Source organism: Epinephelus moara, chromosome 11, assembly GCF_006386435.1.
Source record: "Epinephelus moara isolate mb chromosome 11, YSFRI_EMoa_1.0, whole genome shotgun sequence".
Classification (NCBI taxonomy): domain Eukaryota; kingdom Metazoa; phylum Chordata; class Actinopteri; order Perciformes; family Serranidae; genus Epinephelus; species Epinephelus moara.
Window position 1 is genome coordinate 16,713,044 of NC_065516.1, and position 12,535 is coordinate 16,725,578.

Genomic DNA, 12,535 nt, shown 5'->3' on the forward strand with positions numbered 1-12,535 from the left:
CCCATAGATATCAGTCTGTGGTAAATATGAAGGAGAAGTTGATCATATTAGTGCAGGGCTACCCATAGCATCACCTGGAAGAAGTTCAGCTCTGAACTCCAGATTTCTGACAGGTCGGGCTATGATAGTGCAGGTCACGGTCACTTTACATTGTTAGGCTCAACCTGCCTCCGTGCCCTTGAAAGTTGTTACAGTCGGCCTTTCCAGGCAGTAAAAAATGCAGCATGTGTCCTGGCCCTAAGTGTGTCGTGGGCTGGCAGTTTAGAGGAGAGGTAGACAGGAAGTGGGTCGACATTGTGATTCAATGAAACCTTTGATTTCAAATGCAATTAATTTATATGTCTTACTATTTTTTTTAAGCAGATTAGATTGTCATTGTCATGGTATGATTTTGTGTGGTGTAACATAACTATTGCTCCTTTTTCAGCTAGTGTATAAATGCTGCATAATCCCTTAACCTCTGCCCCTCTCTCCATCCACTGCCATCTCAATGGGAAATGTAAGACTGAAAATGAGGAGATGCCTGATATTGATGAGGAGCAGGAGTGAGACTTGTGACGTGATTTAGTGTGGTGAGTGTGGAGAGGCCCTCAGATAATGGTGTTTTAGATACAGAGGCTGCCGTGGTCCTGCAGACTGAAAATACAAACACCTTGAAGTTTTCTGTAAAGTCCGCCTCCTCCAGGATTCATTAACCTTCAGTGGATGGTTGATGAATATTCAAGCAGAGTGTGTGTTCCAGTGTGTGTATATTTAAACACATGATGCACCAGAAGCAACGAGGGTGAAGTGAATTTTAATCTGCATGAGTCGTGTTTGTGTGTTTGCAGTGCAGTTTCTTGTTTTCTGTCACCTGACTGACTGACATGTGTTTGTGACCTCAGGGCAGCAGTGCCGAGCAGAAAGGAGACAAAGCATTAGTGGAGAGAAAGGGCTCCAGAGAGGATCACCAGCACCATCATCACCATCACCACCACCACCACCAGAGCCAGGACCAGGCTGATGCCGATGCAGAGGCTGAGGGGGAGGGCAATGAGGAGGAGAGGCCTCTGAGGACAGAGTCCTCTAGGAGAGCCCAGCACATCCACCACCGTTCGTCTTCCACCAGGACTGAGCACCACAACCACCATCACCACCACCACCACCACACCAACCGAACCCGGGGCCTCTCCCGGCAGGAGACTTTGGACTCGGAGACCCCCGAGAGCAGAGAGAGCCGAGAGAGCAAGGACTCTGCTTATATCGAGCCACGCACACAGCTCCTCCACCAGGAAGAGGAGGAGGAGGAGGAAGAGGAGGAGGAGGAGGAGGAGGAGGAAGAAGAGGAGGATCTGGGGGAGGGGCACCCCCAGCAGCAACAGCGTTACGAGCCACTGCCCCACCGGGACCACAACCACCATCACCACCACCACCATCACCGCGGTGGGGCGGACGAGGCTGGCCACAGCACAGGACACCACCGTTCAAAGGAGCGCGAACAGGACCATAATGAACGGAACAAACAGCGCTCGCACCACCACCGGCCAGCACGTGACCACCACCACCACTACTATGACCGGGACAGAGACAGGGACCGAGAGGGGGAGGTGGCTCCCAAAAAGAGGGGTGACGCAGGGGAATGGGCCAGAGACTCCTACATCCACCAGTGACAGACCAAATCCCTCCTGAAGCTCATCTGGACTCGTAACCATTCTGTTCTCCCATCGTGCTGCTATACCCTGAAACCACAGCATCCTATTTATGTACACTTCCTTTGTAAATGCTGTTGCATCTTTTTCAATGGCAGGATTTTGATTACATAGATACAAATATAAATATATAAATATATGTATGTGTGTATCTATGCATAGACGTTGTTTATGTGTGGATATGCATGAATATTCTCAAATATGCATATTTTAAACCTGTGTTTGATAAAGCATGACACAAAAGCAGAATTATTTTCTGTACTGAGCTGTGCTTTCTGTGATTAGCATTTTTATTTTTATTAATTTGTTTTGCTTGCTACCACTTGAATAATTTGTTCCTTCAGACTACTGCTAGGGTTGACTGCAACGGTTGACTAACCAAGTTAGTTTGATGCTGTATTTGCAGAGGTCTTTTGTTTAAAACAAGAGTTTGGCATTTGGGAAATTAAGCTCATTCGCTTTCTTACTGAGAGTTACACTCAGTTGCCAGATTATTAGGTACACCTAGCTAAAACAAATGCAATCTAAGAAAACAGTCCTGCAGTAAATCCTGACTTCATGAAGGTCACAATGTTCAGCTTTTCTTGAAATTGAATTTTAGGATCATTTTGCAAACTGCAATCTGTTGGATTATATAATGTATGGTTTTACTGGCAGGCGTTTCCATTATTTTGTCCACCCTATATCAGTGAGGGTGGTCTAAATCAGTGGTTCCCAACTGGTGGGTCGCGGGTCCATTGTGAATGGACCGCAAGTGAATCACGAATGTGTCAACTGTGTAAAAAAACACACTTTATGTAGTACAGTGAATGAAGTACAGTGAATTTCCAGCCCAGGGCTTTTATTTTGAAGTGCTGTTTCCTGTTGTAGAGTAAGTGACTAATAGACAGCTACTTGACAGAGACAGCTTGACGACAAGGCCAAATGCAAGTATGACACTGAATGTATTAAACTGTGTGGACCTTGTACATGTAACTAAGGAGAAATCTGGACCCCGAGGCTGGACCAGCTGGGAACCACTAGTCTAAATAATAGAAACAGGACAACAGTATTAGACTGCATTAGTTTTAGCTACCTGATAAACTTACAACTCAGTCTAGATGAGATGATCAATACTTATTGTATACTGTATGTTTTGTGAATATGAAGCTACAGCTAGCAACCTGTTAGCTTAGCTTAGCTGGAAACAAGGAGAAACAGCTAGTCTGAAGTAAAACACTTTATAACTCGTGTTTTGTCTGTACAAAAAATTAAGTCTAAACACAAGTTTTGGTTTTACGGCAGGGCTTAAAGGGATTGTAAGGATCTTTTGAAGTGGAGCTGTATGAGGTACTCATCCATAGACAGTGTTTAACCCATAGTAGATGTCAGTCGGCACACCTCCAGTTTGGAGAAGCAGGCTGGAGTCCAAGATGGAAGCTAAGCAATGCTGTGGAAGGGGGCAGCAGCAAAATCTATTTTAGACAACTTAAAAAAGTCCACCTAAAAAAAAGTGTACGCTATATTGAGAATATTTTTACTGCTTTACCTGTCAGGTAGCCCTTACTAGTTCAAGGTAATGGAATTCCATCCATCCATTTTCAACTGCATATCCAAAGAGTCGCGTGGGCAGCAGGCTGAGCTAAGTATTCCAGACATCCCTTGCTCTAGCAACGCTTTCCAGCTCCTCCTGGAGGATTCCGAGGCGTTCCCAGGCCAGATGAGATATGTAATATTCTGGGTCTGCCCCGCGGCCTCCTACCAGTTGGGAGGCACCCTGGAAGCATCCTGGACAGATGCCTAAACCACCTCAACTGACCTCTTTTGACGCGAAGAAGTAGCGGCTCTACTCCGAGCTCCCTACGGTTGTCCAAGCTCCTTACCCTATCTCTAATGCTGAGCCCAGCCACCCTACGAAGGAAACTTTTTCCGGCCGCTTGTATCTGCAATCTCATTCTTTCGGTCACCACCCAGAGCTCATGACCATAGGTGAGGGTTGAGACGTAGATGGACCACTAAATCAAAAGGTTTGCATTTCGGCTCCCTCTTCATTACGACGGTCCGGCATAGTGCTTGCATCGCTGCAGACGTTGCGCCAAACCGCTGATCCATCTCACGCTCCATTCTACCCTCACTCGTGAACAAGACCCCGAGATACTTGAACGCCCTTGCTTGAGGCAGCAACTCTCTCCCAACCCAGAGAAGGCAATCCACCATATTCCAGCAGAGAACCATGGCCTCAGATTTGGAGGTGCTGACTCTCATCCCGCCCGCTTCACACTTGGCTGCAAACTGCCCCAGTGCATGCTAAACTACAAAATGAATGTAGTTATAATCAGTAATAGTTACTGAATAAAAAGGTATTAAATTACAGTTACTAATCAAAATGTTGGTAATTACAAAGGGTTAATATTTGAAAACAGCATATTCTTTTTGGTAAAAGGTTTATATGTAGAGTATATCATTGGTAAAATAGGGTAAATAGTTAGATTACTTATTCGATTCTCAACAAAGTAACTAGTACTCTGTAACAAATTACATTTCAATTGTAACCTTCCCAACAGTGGAAGCCTGAACAGCTTCAGTTCCTTATCTGCGCTCTCGTCAAAGCCACTAGACTCCATTGAGAAGAACAGTAATTGAAGCTCACTTAACACACGAGTTGTTGGTCTACTACTAGTTTGTTTGTGTTATTGTGTCTGCCACAAACTCATTGATTGAAGCAGCGGTAGACCAGCAGCTCCTGTGTTCAGCTGTGATAAAGTATTATTAATCTCATTGGAGTCTGGCTTTCAAGAGAGGGATAGAACGGCTTCAGTTCCCCTTCGGAAATTGCTGTCTGACGGCAACGTAAAGCAGTTGCTTAGCTTTCATGTTGGTACTGTTATCTCCTTCTTCAAACTGCGGGTGTGCCGACTGACATCTATCATAGGTGATACCTTGACTGTGGATGAGTGCCTTATGCAACCCCACTTCAAAAGATCCAAACTATCCCTTTAACTTCAGCTAATGTACTGTAAGCTATCCAGCTGCTAACGCTAGCTGCATATTTACCAAACACAATGGTAAAAATGGTGTCTATCTTCCCATCAAACTGTGTGCAAGAAGGCTAATGAGCATATTTCCCTAAGTGTCAGACCACTCCCCCAATTTTATGTTCATCATTTACTGCTTAGTTCCTTTTTAAAATTCTGCGTCCATGGTTTTAAAAATTTGGTTCAGACATATTTAAGCCTCCCTTAAGGTGCACCTTAGTCTTGCTTTCCAAGACGAACGAGTTCTATGACAACTTCCTCTCTTACATGCAGTACTGTTCTCTTTGTATGGGTCCAGAAACATTTTATAACATTGATACACCCTTTATTCTGCACTTTTTTCTGATTCACGTTGGTTTAAAGTGAAATTTGATAAGACATTGCAACCTAACTGATAGGTCTACTACCAAAACTCCATCCAGGTTCATCTTTCTATTAAGTCTGACCCCTTTTTTTCTAACGAATGTTGTTTAATTCCCACGTTAAGAATGTTCATTTTAGGATTTCTTCTTCACTCAGTAGGTTCCTCACTACAGAATTCAAATGTTTACCAGACAAAGATAGTTTTGTCTTTTACCATCACTCCCCTGACCAACAGGATCTATTTTAAGAGTCAACTTTTCATGTGTTAATTAATGATACTGAGATCTGAATTGAGCTGCCCCTCTGTTTACAAACCCACCCCGTCCCTTCACTCCCTTTGATTTTGCCTGACAATTGTAATTACAGGATCTCCTCCATTTCTATGCTACGTTGGTAGCACTAGAGATTTTCTAACAGTGTACATGTGTATGTACATAATGCATAAATATAAAGAATAAAGTTGGAAACAAAGGACTGACGAGGGGGGAGAAGGATTTGATGTGTGCTTTGTCAGGGGACCCAGACAGAGGAGGAGAGCGGTGCCTATAAATAGTCTGAAACTCTGCTGAAAAATTGAGGTAGACTCATCGGGCTGCCTCCTGAGTCGTCATGACAACATCGACATGAATGACAATACTGAGGGGATGCATCTAAAATAGCTTCTCCACACACAGACGCCCCCAAAATAGAAAAACAAGCGTTCGCAGAGATCTGATCTCAGAAAAGAGCGGCCATTATAATGGGCGGTTTGCATACGGTGAAATGCACAGATGCAGGGAGGTGGTGTGCGTTTCCAGACAGATGTGTGGGTGGAGGGACTAAGAAGAGTCTAATGGTGAAGAGGGATTGAGCTGAGGTCATTGTGAAGGTCCTCAAAATGCTGCATGATGGGAGAATGGGACAGATGTTTGTGCGCCGTCGGCACAAGTCTATAAATTCAGCAGCTTTAATGGACGACCATTATTTTATATAAGTATTGTAATTTGTATTCAAACCAACGTCTCATGAGTGTAATCAGATGACTTGTTTAATATTTAACAATCATGAAGAGAGAAGAATCTTATTTTAAAGGAACTTTTATTTTGGAAAACTGTAATTTCCTCCTGTTGGATGAGCTCCACGCAGCATCATGTCTCTCACACAGGCTGGACAAGTCTTAATTAGAGGTCCCACTTGTCTCCGCCACCACTAAAAGACACTAAATTGTTAATACCTCTCATGACCTCTTTCTGCACGCTACTTCCTGATCTCTGAGATCCAGCGAATCCACTGTCACCATGGCAGCTGTGTCGTCACTGTTGTTATGGCGATGCAAGCACTGCTGCATTTGCCAATACTCATTCAGTCTCCATCCCCACGTGCCTCCCTTTCTCCCCCTCCCCCCTTCCCTCCCTCCCTCTCTCCCTCCCTCTCTTTCCCGTGCACTCTCCTCTCTCCTGCCCTGGGTGTTTATAAAGCTTATCCCTATATGGCCCGCAGTTTCTGAGAGCAGCTGTTAAGAGGCAGATGCTGTAAACAGCGCAGTGAGCGTCTTTGTCAACACTGCCCCGTCAAAGCACACACAGTGTGGTAATATAAACACTATTGTTCCCGTCTGCGTTCTCGTGTGAGAGCTCATGGTGCCGTAAGAGAAAACATGCCCTCTGGTCAGTTTTTCAGGAACTTGGCAATAAAGAAGCCGATAGTGTCCCCGTCGGCTCTGCGGGGGAGGGCGGCTGCTGGAGTCTCTGTCTGGTCCCAGCTCAGCTCGGGACTGAACCTCTGGAGGAGTCGCAGCTGCTCAGGTAACAGGCCAGCTCCCAGCATGCCTTCTGCGCCGATGTGAGGCTCCTGGAAACGAGAGCGTGATGTGGTGAGGTTTCCAAACATCTCAATACATATTTGTGAGTCTGTCCACGAGGCTGAGGTGTCATACCTGAGGCTGAAGTGTGAGGCAGGGGAAGGTGCTGAGGGCCCAGGATACCTGCTCCTCATTCTCTGCTAGAGTCACTGTGCAGGTGCTGTAAACAAGAACCCCGCCTTTCTTCAGCAACCGCACTGCCTGCAACAAACAAAAACCCTTTTATTAAATCAGCTGTAATTAATAACAGAAAAACCAAACACTGGCTCTAGATAGGGCCATTCACATTTTGGCCTCGTCCATCATAGTTGGCAGCCCCTCACAATGACCAGTGCTGGAAAAAGTGTTTGTTTTTTTTTAACACAAAATTGCTTTATTCAGTGTTTTTACTGGTTTACATCACATGGTCTGTTTGTTTTGGAGAGGAAGAGACCTCTGTAGATAACTCAGCTCCTGGTAAAAACCTCCTGAACAATGAACATGAAGGAATTCTAACCAGGAGAAATTTCAGCTGGTTGCAATGTGCACTTTTCACCACTAGATGCCACTAAATCCCCCTTAAAGGTCCAGTGTGTAGGATTTAGGGGAATATATTGGCAGAAATTAGTATATTTTCTTTAGTGTATAATCACCTGAAAATAAGAATTGTTATGTTCTTCTCACCTTAGAATGAGCCGTTTATATATACATAGGGTGGGTCTCCATTTATAGAGATCACCATGTTTCTACAGTAGCCCAGAATGGACAAACGAGTAAGAAGTAAGAAGCCCAAATGCAATTTGCAGCACCGGAGTTACACTGATCTGTAACGTGAAACTGCTTTACTCAGTGTTTTTACCGGTTTCAATCACCTGGTCCATTTGTTTTGTTTTTAAGGGAGAGACCTTTGGGTATAGTTCAGCTTCTGATGAAAACCTTTTGAATGTTTGGATCTTACATTATCTAAGAAAAAAGGTGACCACACATTAGCATGTGTTGGACTAGCCGCCCCCAGCGACATGGCAGACTGCGTCAGAAATACATGGATTTATAAAGTGAAACTACATTATTCTGTGTTTTACCAGGTCTGTTTGTTTTGGATAGGAACAGACCTCTGTGGATAATACAGGTTATGGTAAAAACCTCCTGAACGTCTGGATCAGACAAAGGTGAGCAAACATTAACTTATGAGAGAAAAGGGGTGAGCACACAATAGCATGTTGTGGGTGAGTCTCAAGATGCCGAATAGCGTCCGAGATGCATTGATTTGTAACATGAAACTGTTTGATTCAGTATTTTTAGCAATTCTAATTACCTGGTCTGTTTGTTTTGGAGAAGAAGAGACCTGTGTGGATAATTCGGCTCCTGATAAAAACTTCCTGAACAATTAACACTGAAGAAATTCTGGCTGGCAGAAGTTTTTAGCTGGTTGCAATCTTCAGATCACCACTAGACACCACAAATACCCCTGAATCTTACACACTGAACCTTTATAAAGCCAGTGTGTGATACCTACTCAGCAGCAAACTTTAACTGTATACCATCACAGTAAGAGACTAGCTAATTAACATAGTGGAGTTCTAAAAAGAGCTAAAGGAGGGTTGACTGTTGGACTTAAATTAACCAAGTGCTCAAAAACCGGAGTCCAAACAAATGATACTGAATGTTTTTCCCTAACTGCTGGACGTGTAAATGTGAAACTCTTGACTAACAAGTTTTCCATATCAACTTTAATATTGATGATGTGTCAATATTTTGATAACAAATTATTTCTGCTGACCCCAAGTGGCCAAAAAGTCCATTGCAGGTTTAAAGGTCCCGTTTGTAGGATCTAGGGGTAACTACTGGCAGAAATGGTGTGAAATATTCTTAATTATGTCTTTATTAGTGTATAATCACCACCACCTGTTTTTGTTACCTTACAATGAGCTGTATATATGTACATAGGAAGCGAGTCCTGATCCATAAAGGCCACCATGCTGCTCTACAGTAGCCCAAAACAGACAAACCAAACACCGGCTTCAGACAGGGCCATGCCTGTGTTTGCATCAGTCACTGTACGGCACATAGACGTTTTGAGTTCTGCAGCCTCACCACTAGATGCCACTAAATCCTACAGATTGGACCTTTTACTTCTGTTAGTATGTGCTTTATAAAGGCGACAGATATCTGCCAAAAATGAGTCTTTCTTCAGTCTAGATGCTGAATAACTTTGAGGAAATGCTGGTGGACACTGATGGAGCTCTGTATGTCACTGACTCTAAAACAGATTTGGCTTTAGCTTACATTTATGCATATTTGTATAACAAGTAATGAAAAAACAGTGTGACTACTGCTGAAGGTAGAAGTAGAAATACTTTCTGGAGCTGTTTTGCAAAACTAACCAGCTACTGTGGACACGATATGCAAGTTTTTTTAACACCAAGGTCAGTGTAGAAGCATAGAAAAGTTTCTATTGTACAGCATCAGTGGATTGAGTTTTAAAAAGTCTCTTGATGATCAAATTTACAAGGAAAAGATGAGAAAAAACTTCCTTTAATATTCTGAGGTGTATTCTCCCTTTAATATGTGAATTCAAGCTGTTTAATCACACAGCAGTGTCACATTTACACAATGCTGCCATCTACTGGTCAACATAAGCTACTGTCACTGTGATGTGAGGGAAAGAAACGTGTTAAGTGCTTTAATCTGTGTGGTAAAACCTACTGCGTGGAATAACTTGCGCTGCAGTGGCTGGTAGGAGCAGATCTCCTTCAGGCTCCAGGTGCAGGACATGTTGGGTCTCTGTCCGAGTCCACTACAGGGGGCGTCCAGCAGAACCCGGTCAAAGCTTTCAGGAGGGAAGGGAGGTCCTGCGATACGTTCAGAAATACAAGTGCTTCACATATACACAGAGTCCTGGCATCATATATATGTATATTTATGTGACCCTGCTGTCATTCTGTACCTTGAGGGTCCTGTCCCGAGTCACTGCTCACAGCTTTAGCGCTGTCAAAGCAGTAAACTTTGATGGAACGTAACTGCAACATTTGGGCGTTTTGACGAATTTTATCGATCTTACTTCTGATCTTGTCCAGAGCAACGACCTCACCCTGCGTGAGACAGACAAGGCACAAAAAGCATCAGCTATACAGTATTCAGATCCTTTACTTCAATACAACTATGTAAAAAATACTCCATTTTAGGAACCACTGCTGATACAGCCTGATATATGAGATGTGTTCTTTATGACTGGATTCTGCAGCAAACATCTGCAGCTGACTGTACAACTTGTACCTGATCCCCCATGAGCGCAGCAATGTGGCAGGTCTTCCCTCCGGGCGCAGCACACATATCCAGGATCCGTTCTCCAGGACGAGGCCCGAGAACGTGTCCCACAACCACAGAGGGAAGGTTCTGTACAACACGACAAGACAACAAATGTAAAGTGGCTAAACACAAACTGAACCAGTGCAGCAATAGAGGGAACAATACACATAATCGCTTTGTTATACATTCTGATAATATAAATACCTGCAGGAACACCAGGTCGGGTAGAACACCGTCGAAGGAAGGACTGTGGTAAAGTGGCTCCACCATCTGAACACCTATTCCTCTAGAATAACAGACGACAAGGACTGAATACATGTTTTTCTTTTCATTTTAGGCCAGACAATCACCAATTTGACCCAGGGGGAGATGTGAGTGATAGACCATTGTCTTGTTTTGTGGACAGTGACGACCTATCTCTGCATCAAGAGCACCTGTTTTGTGTCACATCACTTTCACATTATCCTTCTCATATTACACTGAAGCTAATAACTACTTAAAGGAATACTTCATCCACAAAATGACCATTTGTTTATCACTCATCTTGTATTACGCTGAATTTCTCACATGCCTCCACGGTGAACGAAGAATCCAAAAACTAAGAAAATTCTTGATAAACTGGGGTAAAAGGGGGCCTCATTTAACAAGAGAAAAACTATATCAGAGCATCTGTTTACAAACTCTCACACAACTCTTGCAGTGTAATCCAAGTCTCATTTATCCATCGAATGCTCAGCACCTCCCAAACACAAGCATTTTTACTAAAATCTTACAATCCAATACCAATCAGGGCAGCTGTAGTTCAGACCATAAAGACTTAGGTTGGGAACTGGAGGGTCACCAGTTCAAGTCCCCATACGGGTCAAGTATGGGGCATGGACTGGCAGCTGGAGAAGTGCCAGGTGTTCCTGACTAAAGCACTGTACTCCCAACTGCTCAGGGTACCTATCAAAGATGTTGGAGCCACCTGGCCTTACATCTCTCCATTTACTGCATGTATAGGTCCTGTTTGTGCATGTGTGTGTATTCAAATAATGAATTTCCCCTCAGGGGTTAATAAAGTATATCTTCTTCTTCTATTTTATATCACTTTCATACGGGCTGCATGTCCGGGCCAGTGTGTGTGTGTTTGAACTCTGCTTGTGCATTTCCTTGAGTTGCAGAGGTGCGCTACCTGTCTGTACATGAGATGGTTTATGCAAAAGTGTTTTGAATGCTAAGTTTTGAGCCAAAATGACACAGATTATACTACTGAGTTCGTAAACAGACATTTCTATATAGTGTAGAAATTCACTGTAGAGACATGCAAGAAGACAAAGTTTTCTTCAATAATTCAATGTACCACGTGATGAGTAATTCATGTACTCATGATCATTTTGTGGGGGAAGTATTCCTTTAACATCAGGATGCTGTGTCAGTCTTGTCCACACATCATTATAATAATAAAAAACTCCACTTACTTGGCAGGTTTATCTGTGCAGAAGATGTCAGAGCGGTCTATCTGAGCGACTCCATTGCCCACAAACACTTTCTTTCCCTGAAAGTCTGAGGATCCTCGGGTGCACCGACCCTCCAGGTCAGAGACGACAGACACCACATCTCCTGCCTTCATGTCTGAGCACAAATAAAGACACAAAGTCATGTTAGATAACCACGACCAACAAACTAAATTTGTATTTTAATCGACTGTAACAGCATCTGTCTTTGTGTCACTCACACTTGGGGCTGCCGAGGATCCCTGGGACAAAGACATGAGCACCTCTCAGTACGGCACTGCCACACTGAGCTCCAACCACCACCTCTGAGCTGAGCTGCTGCGCAGGTCTGAGAAGACATGAGACAGAGGGAGGTCACACTTTTATAAACACATTGGATGTCCTTGACTGTAGCAGAGCCTAGATACTCAGGAGATACAGCATATCTCAACTTCCTGAGAGCTGCTGGAAGTATTGAGATCTCTAAATATAAACATAAAACCTGCCTATTCAGCAGGGCTTTTGATTAGGAATGGTTTATACACATTATTTGCATAATTTTATCACCTTTTTCATTGAACTTATACATGTTTTACATTTTTATTCTATTTTGTTTTATCTGTTATTTTATTATTGCAATTGTTTTAGCCCTCTTATATATCTTTTTATTTTGTTCTTTTAATCTACTTTATCCAGTTTTTAGTTTAGCTTTTAACAATTTTATTATGGTATTATTATTATTATTAAATTAAAATTACAAATGACCTTCTGATTGCTTCAGACAAAGGACTTGTCTCTGTACTTGTTTTATTAGATCTTAGTGCGGCGTTTGACACAATTGACCATCAAATTCTACTGCAGAGACTG

The 12,535-nt window shown here is 43.2% G+C and overlaps 2 protein-coding genes across 6 annotated transcripts in view; one reads left to right on the top strand and one right to left on the bottom strand.

Moving 5' to 3' along the window:
- cacnb2a (calcium channel, voltage-dependent, beta 2a) overlaps nucleotides 1-5,539 on the top strand; it is a 97,937-nt gene extending 92,398 nt beyond the window's left edge. For all 4 annotated transcript variants that reach the window (XM_050057104.1, XM_050057106.1, XM_050057105.1 and 1 more), the window contains one exon: nucleotides 885-5,539. In XM_050057104.1, the coding sequence (XP_049913061.1) occupies nucleotides 885-1,649 (765 nt within the window). In that variant the 3' untranslated portion in view covers nucleotides 1,650-5,539. The remainder of the gene's footprint in view (nucleotides 1-884) is intronic.
- Nucleotides 5,540-5,921: 382 nt separating this feature from the next.
- Nucleotides 5,922-12,535, bottom strand: part of nsun6 (NOP2/Sun RNA methyltransferase 6) — a 12,249-nt gene continuing 5,635 nt past the window's right edge. Inside the window, exons 5-12 of one of the 2 annotated variants that reach the window (XM_050056718.1) lie at nucleotides 11,911-12,017; nucleotides 11,654-11,807; nucleotides 10,398-10,479; nucleotides 10,161-10,280; nucleotides 9,832-9,976; nucleotides 9,591-9,736; nucleotides 6,981-7,106; nucleotides 5,922-6,895 (exon numbers count right to left, since the gene is read on the bottom strand). In XM_050056718.1, the coding sequence (XP_049912675.1) occupies nucleotides 6,713-6,895; nucleotides 6,981-7,106; nucleotides 9,591-9,736; nucleotides 9,832-9,976; nucleotides 10,161-10,280; nucleotides 10,398-10,479; nucleotides 11,654-11,807; nucleotides 11,911-12,017 (1,063 nt within the window). In that variant the 3' untranslated portion in view covers nucleotides 5,922-6,712. The remainder of the gene's footprint in view (nucleotides 6,896-6,980; nucleotides 7,107-9,590; nucleotides 9,737-9,831; nucleotides 9,977-10,160; nucleotides 10,281-10,397; nucleotides 10,480-11,653; nucleotides 11,808-11,910; nucleotides 12,018-12,535) is intronic. The other variant, XM_050056719.1, reaches the window with a different exon arrangement.